This window comes from Alosa sapidissima, chromosome 13, assembly GCF_018492685.1.
Source record: "Alosa sapidissima isolate fAloSap1 chromosome 13, fAloSap1.pri, whole genome shotgun sequence".
Lineage (NCBI taxonomy): Eukaryota > Metazoa > Chordata > Actinopteri > Clupeiformes > Clupeidae > Alosa > Alosa sapidissima.
In genome coordinates this window covers 873,993-882,743 of record NC_055969.1, presented here as the reverse complement: position 1 = coordinate 882,743, position 8,751 = coordinate 873,993, and the positions used below count along the sequence as shown (strand labels likewise).

Genomic DNA, 8,751 nt, shown 5'->3' with positions numbered 1-8,751 from the left:
TGCATTGCCTCGTATTTTTAACTTAACAATACTGTCAATAAACCTGTCAATAAAACAGAAAAGGTTTAAGTCAAGACATCAATTTACTGTACAAACATGATCACTACTCAATGGAAATATAAAATGGACATTTATGGAAAGTTACAGGTTATAAGCTATTCTGTTTTTGTTAAGTAGCCTACATTGCCTAGGCTACTTTACATTCATTTTGTGGTCAAAACCTAATTTAGTGCTTTATAGGCCTAGGTCAGTGCAGACATGAAATATTTTATCTAATAGGCTACAACTTCAATGAAATACTGCGCTATGCACAGCTAAAATATCAGAAAATGAATAACTGGTGAATGACAAGAAGTTCAATAAAAAGATTGTTTAATGCTTATTTCTCATATTACTCCATTTGTGTGGATGGAGGCGGAACACATCTCCTCGTTGCCCGATCCACCGCCGATTGAAACACCTGATTGCGTGTTTGGTGACTGCAGTGTCCGTGGCAGACTGTGTCACCATGTTTTTCCTCACAGCACCTGTAATCAAACAGACAGATATGTTTATGTTTATGGTATGTAGCATCCAAAGCCAAGTATGCTTACACAATACAATATATGAGATAGGTATTAAGGAGATTAAATTTAAAAAGAAACATGACTTACAAAGCTCCTCTGTTCGCTGCACGTTGAGGGCTGGTGTGGGGGTGGAGGGAGTTGAGGAGGGACTGCTGTTCCTGGCCCATAGTGAGGTGGGCGGTGTGCGAGAGGGGGAATTTTTTTTTATTAAATGGTAGTTATCTGTTAACCATGACTGATAATACACATAGGGCCTTTCTATTCACTAATATTTCAGAGATCAGTCCCTACCTTTAGTAACTCTCCGTATGTTAAATGCAAGTGCAGGTGCAGGGAGTTGAGGTGGTGAAGAGTGTTGCGGTCCTGCCCCATGGTGAGGTGCTAAGGGAGATAAATGGTTGTGATCTGTTAACCATGGTAGGCTGAGAGCTACAGGGCCAAACAATGGCAAACAAAAACAAATCTCTGGTCATGCTGGACATGAATTTGTATGTTTCAATATTTTGGTATGCACTATCTATATCAACTCCATGAATGGATTGACATTGAAATCAATGTGTTTCAATACAATCTGATAATAATGAATGAACTTTTCAGGCAATATTGCATGAATGCAGATGTTTTAACTGACAAAATATTTGGCTGAGATTTTGAAAGTAATGGATAAAGTATGCAGAAAATCTGAGATGGTAATGCAGATGCAATCTGTTGATCTGAAATGGAGTGACTACTGCTGTGTTAATATTATTAATATTGGTTATTGCAATCCCAACATTTCCAAATATGCATATAGTACAAGCAGCAGACACAAATTCACGGACGGGCATTACACCTTTCCAGGGGGGGCACTGGAACTTAAATTGATCACGGTAGTTTAAGCTTACACTTGACCAAACATTCCAATATGAAAATGTAGATCCAATTGTTGTTAAATGGTGCAGCTCCTTTAAGAAAGCATCGTGCGCAGGGATGGAGAGAGAGAAAGAGAGAGGGGATATGTGTGTTAGAACTGAGATGCGTGTGGAAAAAGTAGACAGGCTGTTGAGACTGGAGCTAGTCATATTAAAAAAAAAATGCAAAAATAAATCCGCAGATAAAACCAAAATCCTCGTTCATTTGCTAACCACTTTCAGATAGAGTGTTAGGGAGTTAGCCCCGAAGTTACGGATAACTTCGGCCCTGGAGTGGTAAGCTCCCTGTTCTCCGACTAGGTCAGAAGAAAAAAACTGTAAAGGTTAACGCTATCAAACAAACCCAGAAACTACTAGGCATACTTCTACTAACTACGATATGAGATATAGCCTACCTGCGAGCCGATAAGCTATATTTGTCATCGATGACAGGGGTTATAGTGCAGAAGTGAAGTAGACTGCGCCACGTAACCTCCTCTCCATTTAGGTGATGGGCTTACCTAATGTTCCTGATTGATTAGCTACGGAATAATACAGATTTTACAAGTTTTATTTGCTACTTGCTAGACTGTCTGACTTGTCTGAACTGACAAACGATGATTAAAATGCCGAGGCTTTCATTACAAATATGGCAGATAGACACTAAAGTTACGTATGAGACCAAACTTGGCAAAATGCAAACGTTAATGCACAGCCAGCTAGAGGCTAGGGCTAAACCATTATCAGTGAGTCAACATGCTAAAGTTGTAGCTATCATAGCAGACGAGTGCTTCACTGACTTCATTGACTGAAATACCAGTGCCAGTATCACCTTAATCAAGGTTTGCATCGCAAACGTGATTTCAATATATGTATAGCACTAATAGACATTAGCAATAACTTATGCAATTGCGCCTAGCAGCATGCTAGCTAGCAGCTATATGCCGCTAGCATAGTAGCACTATATGGACAACAGCGACACATTAAAACAGACAAGACCAGACTAATGTTAAATAACAATGTGTGTTTTTTAAATCACACTACCATAACATATTCTGCCGAAATTGCTATCCCATTTTAAATCAGATAGGCTACAGACTCATATGAGCATCACAGCTAACAATAACGTTAACTTAGCTTGTTGCACAAAATAACAAACGTCTCTGGTTGCACTAACGTTAACGTTAGTCCTAATATCAAACAACATCATTACAATCAATAAACATGATGATTATAAAACCACAAAGGCCAATGTTTAGCTATTGTGAATGTCGCAATATATTAATAAATATCACTTACTCGAGAGGGTTCAGCGCAACTAGTATGACTCTTCTTGGCTCTTGGTGTACAGTCATGTTCAACCGTTACAGTAAAGGCGCGTCCGCGCCCGCGGATCCGACATGGGTCCACTCAGGATCCGCTGTTTGACAGTAGAATTTACGGGGCCGCCTGGAGGCGGAGCTGATCCTCTGTGCGGCACCAAAACGAATGCGACAGTCACGCGGGTTTGGCGACTTGAAGGCGGATTCGGATTGTAGTTGAATTTCCCCATTATGAGTCTCCATAGCTGGCGGTTGACACCACAGTGCCCCTGCTACAAAGAGTAGAAGTCCGCTATAAACCATGACCACCTAGCTGCCTACGGTTATCATCACATTACCAATATGAACTGTTACAGACAGCTGTAGGCCTAGTCCATGTCAAGGTAACACGAAGTTGCCACTGTTATATTTTATGTTGTACTATTAAACTGTTAATAGTTGCACGTCCACAGAATTAAATCTCGGACACCGGTTTCCACTGCTTGTCGTTTTACTCCCAATTCCAAAAGCAAGTGTAACATTAAACAGGTTCCCCAATTACACTTTATAACATAAAGTTCCTCTTAAAGAGATAGCTCTCTATTCAGTACATGACATCCCCCCTTTACTTGGACATAAATTCTTACGAAATAAACATGTCTTCTTTCAGGGCAATGTTCTCTGTCATGAATACAAACACAACTAAAATGTCTTCTCAAAACTTACTGTTTGTTTCTCATTTTAAAGTTACCCACAGCATTTAAACTGGTTACTCATAAATCATCTGTAAGATTCAAACACTGGTTATCAGAACTCATATGTAACTCATCTGCTTTAGTACAGCAAACATTTACATTGACAAAGAACAGTCAATTCTTTCTTTTTTTTCCAATCAAAACATGTGACTTAAGTCATGACAAAGTCTTTTAGTCTCTCAGGTGGTTTTCTGTGGCGCTGAGGCCTAAGAGGTGCAGGAGGGCTGCTCTGTTCAGCTGGCACAACAGGATTACTGGAAGTGTCCATAGCTGGTTGTTGCTCTGGGTTTGACCCAGTCTCCCCGTTTCCCACCTCTTCTGTTCCTTGTAGGTCTGTAATGTATTTCTTCACACTGGTTGTGTTTCGGCTGTACTGAGTTCCGGCAGGTGATTCCACGGTTACTTTGTTCCCGTACTTGCTTACTACTGTATGTGGTGTTTTGTTGAATGTTGTAGTGAACTTATCCACTTTCTCTTGTCTCATCAGCACTTGATCTCCAACATCCACATCAGAGTATTCTGCTTTTCTCTGCTCGTCAGCGTACAGTTTATATTTCCCTTTTTGTTCTGCATCTTTATCGTTTACTTCCAGATCCATTTGAGCAGATGTGATTTCCGGCAGCTTGCCTCGCATCTTCCTATTGAACAAGAGTTCCGCTGGACTTTTCCCTGTTGTGTTGTGTGTGATTCCTCTGTAAACAGTGGCATATCGCCTAAGCTCTTTCTGCCAGTCAAGTCCATCTGACTGTGCAATTCGGATGCGTTTCATGATTGAAGCATTCTGGCGCTCCACTTCACCATTCGCTTGAGCCCACTTTGGCGTTGTTCTCACATGTGTAATTCCATTCTCAGCACAATAATTTCTGAATTCATCAGACTTGAATTGTGGTCCATTATCGGATTTCAGTGTTACAGGTAGTCCATGTCGACTGAATATCGACTCAAGACTGTCAATCACTTTTTCAGTCGTTGTGGAAGTGAGTATATCATACTCATAGTATCTGCTATAGTAATCTACCACAACTAGGATTGAGTGTTTTGATGGTAGTGGTCCAAGTAAGTCCACGGCTAAATCTTTCCACGGCCCATCTGGCAGTGGCGTTGGCCTTAGAGGTTCGGGTGCATCAGGTCTTGATGTTATCTGACACCCATGGCATGCTCTACAATGTCTTTCTGCAGCTTTGTCTATACCTGGCCACCACACTTTGCTTCTCAGATGTTGTTTGGTTCCAACAATCCCCAAATGTCCCTCATGCGCGAGCATGAGTGCTCTCGCCCGTAAGGCTTTTGGTAACACAATACGGGTACCGCGTAGCACAATGTAGCCAACAACACAGAGTTCATTGACTGTTGGTGCGTATGCCATGCATTTTTCAAAACATCCAGTCTCTATTGCTTTTCTCACCTCTATCAGCTCCATATCATTCCTTGAGGCTTCCTCCACCTCTCTTGTTGTCAGAGCTATAGGGGTGGCATTCACAGCAATGAACCGCACATATTCTTCAGATCCATGTGAATGTTGCTCTTTTATGGTGGTCTTCCCCAACATGCGTGACAATGGGTCAGCGATGTTCGCTTTTCCTGGCACATGGACAACTTTGAAGTCGTATGGCTGTAAACGTAAGACCCATCTTTCCACACGGGCACAGGGTTTCGATCGCGGGCTGTATATTGCCTCCAATGGTTTGTGATCAGTGACAAGCTCAAACTGTCTGCCATATACATAGGGATGAAGTCTTTCACAGGCCCACACCAAACCTAAGGCTTCCTTCTCTGTTTGAGAGTATCTTCTCTCGCAGTCACTCAAGCTTCTGCTCACATAGCAAATAGGAACCATCTCGCCCTGCTGGCGTTGCACAAGCACAGCGCCGAGTCCCACTGGGCTGGCGTCCGCGATCACTCGTGTTGGTGCATCCTTATTATAGTACGCCAAGGTTCCAGCTTTCGCCAGTCCATCTTTGAGTGCATTAAATGCTTTTCTTTGCTCTGGACCAAACACAAATTGAGTGTCTTTTCTGATTAGACGTCTCAATGGCTCCGCCAGAGTCGCAAATTCTGGAATGAACCGGCTGCTGTAACAGGCAAGACCTAGAAAGCTTCTCACCTCTGAGGCATTTTCTGGCTCTCTGGCTTCCACTATTGCCCTAACTCTCTCTTCAGTAGGTCCAATTCCTTTGTTTGTCAGCAGGATTCCCATGAAAACTAAGCGATCCATATTAAACTCACATTTTGCAGGATTTAATGTAAGTCCACACTCCCGCAGGCGCTTCAGGACAGCATATAGACGCTGGTCATGGGTTTTCTGGTCTGCTGCATGAACTACAATGTCGTCTGAGATGTTTTCGACTCCCTCTATTCCAGCTAATGCAGATGCAATTTCATGCTGGTACTGCTCACTGGCTGAAGACACTCCGAAGATCAGTCGTTTGTATCTGTAGACTCCATTGTGGACAGCAAATGTTGTGATCTGGCGTGATGCAGGTGTCAACTCCAGTTGGTGATAACCCCACTTGAGATCCAGTTTGCTGAACACCATGGACCCATTCATGCCTTGCAGGATTTCATCCACCGTAGGTATAGGGTATCGTTCTCTGACGATGGCACGGTTTGCTTGACGCATATCCAGGCATAATCTGATTTCAGAGTTGGCTTTTGGTACAACTACTACTGGGTTGACCCATGGAGTAGGACCATTCACTTCTTCTATTATGTCCGTGTCTAACAGTTCTTTTATTTTTCTCTCTACAGGTCCTCTCAAGTTGAACGGTATTCGCCTTAAAGGCTGTGCCACTGGCTGGACATCAGGATTGATGTATAGACTGACTTGTTTGTCTTTTAGCTTTCCCACACCCCGAAACACATCAGGATACTGTGCCAGTACAGACTGTTTTAGATCTGCTATTACTGCTATATCCGTTCCAATTCTCAGTACTCCAAGCTTTGCTGCTGTGTCCTTTCCTAATAATGGTTCACCATGTCCTTTGATGACAATAAACTCAGCATATTCACTGGAATTTCCAATCTTAGTTTCACACTTGAAAGCTCCATTTACTGTCAGTGGCTGGTTGGACGAATAAGCATATAGCTTCCTGTCTGCTGAGAGATAGGAATGGCATTTTATGTGTTCATTTTTCAGTTTCCCCCATGTGTTCTCATCAACTATATTGCAGGTAGCACCAGAGTCTATGAGCATCTTCAAGTTTACTCCTCCCAGGCACACGTTCAGCCTATTTTGCATGGAGTTGTCTGTCACCAAAAATGCATAATCTGTCTGTTCTTCCACATTATTTACAGTTTGTTTCCTATTCTTTTTGGTCCTGCATACTTTGGAAAAGTGGTCATTTCCATTACATTTGTGGCACTTCTGACCTCTAGCTGGGCATTTTGGATCTTTGCCGAAGTGATCTGTATTTCCACATCTATAGCATTGGTGCAGTTCTGACTTACTTTTCTGTGTATTTTGAAGTCTCTTAAATTTAGCTTGATTGTGCTTTGGTCCTACCCTGTTCACACGTTCTGTATTTGCACTTGCAGCTTCTCCTCCCGTTGTTAGAGACAACTGCTCCTCAATCCTCTCGCAGAGTGATGCGACGTCCAACGCACGTGCCAGAGTGAGGTCGTGTCCCTCTTCCAAAAGTTTTCGGCGAACGTAGCTGGAGGAACATCGTGCCACGACTGCGTCACGAATCTGATTGTTCATATCGGCACCAAATGCACAATCCCTGGCCTCTTGCCTGAGCCTTGTTGTAAACTGTTGCACTGTCTCTCCTTGTTTTTGCGAAAGTGCATGGAATGACTGCCGCGCAAAAGCAGTATTTACACGAGGTACAAAGTAATCATTCAGGGCTTGCGTTGCAGCTCCGTAATCAGCCACACCACCCGTGTTAGGCAAGGTAGTAAAAATGTCCTGTACATCAGGCCCTGCATGGTGTAGAAGTAATGCTCTCCTGCGTTGTAAAGTTGCAGCAGGTGTATCTCTATTGACTAAAAGTCCTTTGCCGTCGGCAAAAAGTTCAAATGAATTTAGCCATCGAGTCCACCGTCGACCTAATGTAGCCGGGTCTTTGAAGCACTCAAACATCGGGATACTCACTTTATCCATATTAAAATTCACGTTTTCTCCCGTACTTGTGCTCGCCCACTTCTCGTCGCCAATGTTATATTTTATGTTGTACTATTAAACTGTTAATAGTTGCACGTCCACAGAATTAAATCTCGGACACCGGTTTCCACTGCTTGTCGTTTTACTCCCAATTCCAAAAGCAAGTGTAACATTAAACAGGTTCCCCAATTACACTTTATAACATAAAGTTCATCTTAAAGAGATAGCTCTCTATTCAGTACATGACAGTCGTCAGGTGGAAAGGACAGATAGAGCTGTGTGTCGTCTGCATAGCAGTGGTATGAGAAGCCGTGCGAACAGATAATCTGTCCCAAGGAGGTGGTGTAGATAGCAAAGAGGAGGGGGCCCAGCACTGAGCCCTGGGGGACCCCTGTGGTGAGATGGTGATGTGCGGATAGCTGACCAAGCCATGATACGTTAAACGACCGTCCTGTGAGGTAGGATTCAAACCAGGAGAGAGCAGAACCGGAGATTCCCATGTCAGCGAGTATAGAGAGAAGGATACGGTGATTAACCGTGTCAAAGGCAGCCGATAAGTCAAGCAGAATGAGTACTGATGACCGAGCGGTCGCCCTGGCTTCTTTTAAGGCTTCTGTTACAGACAGCAGAGCCGTTTCGGTAGAGTGGCCGCTTTTGAACCCAGACTGATTTGGATCCAGAAGGTTGTTCTGTGAAAGGAAGTCAGAGACCTGTTTGGAGACTGCTCGTTCAATGCCTTTGGATAGGAAAGGCAGTAGTGAGACAGGGCGGTAGTTCTCGACTTGAGCAGGGTTGAGAGAAGCTTTCTTAAGTAACGGTGTTACCCGGGCCATTTTGAACGCTGTTGGAAATGTGCCGGAGGTTAGCGAGGCATTTATCACATGTGTGATAGCTGGAGCGATGGTCGGGCTGATGGACTGAAGTAGGCTCGTAGGTATAGGGTCCAGCGAGCATGTGGTAGGACGGCTGCATGTCAGGAGTCTGGACACTTCACTCTCGGAGAGAGGCGTGAATGCTGAAAAAGATGTTCCAGCAGTCCCTAGAGGTTGTAGGAGTGCGGTATCTGAGTCAGATGCGTTGAGTGGGCATGTAGAGAATTGACTGCTGATTGCCGCCACTTTGTTTGTAAAAAATGAG

General features: G+C 43.5%; 1 protein-coding gene across 1 annotated transcript; it reads right to left on the bottom strand.

Annotated features, from left to right (window-relative positions):
* Nucleotides 1-3,663: 3,663 nt before the first annotated feature.
* On the bottom strand, nucleotides 3,664-7,212 carry LOC121680444 (uncharacterized protein K02A2.6-like). Its single transcript, XM_042059832.1, has one exon. The coding sequence runs from the start codon at nucleotides 7,210-7,212 to the stop codon at nucleotides 3,664-3,666; it is 3,549 nt and encodes a 1,182-aa protein (XP_041915766.1).
* Nucleotides 7,213-8,751: the final 1,539 nt, after the last annotated feature.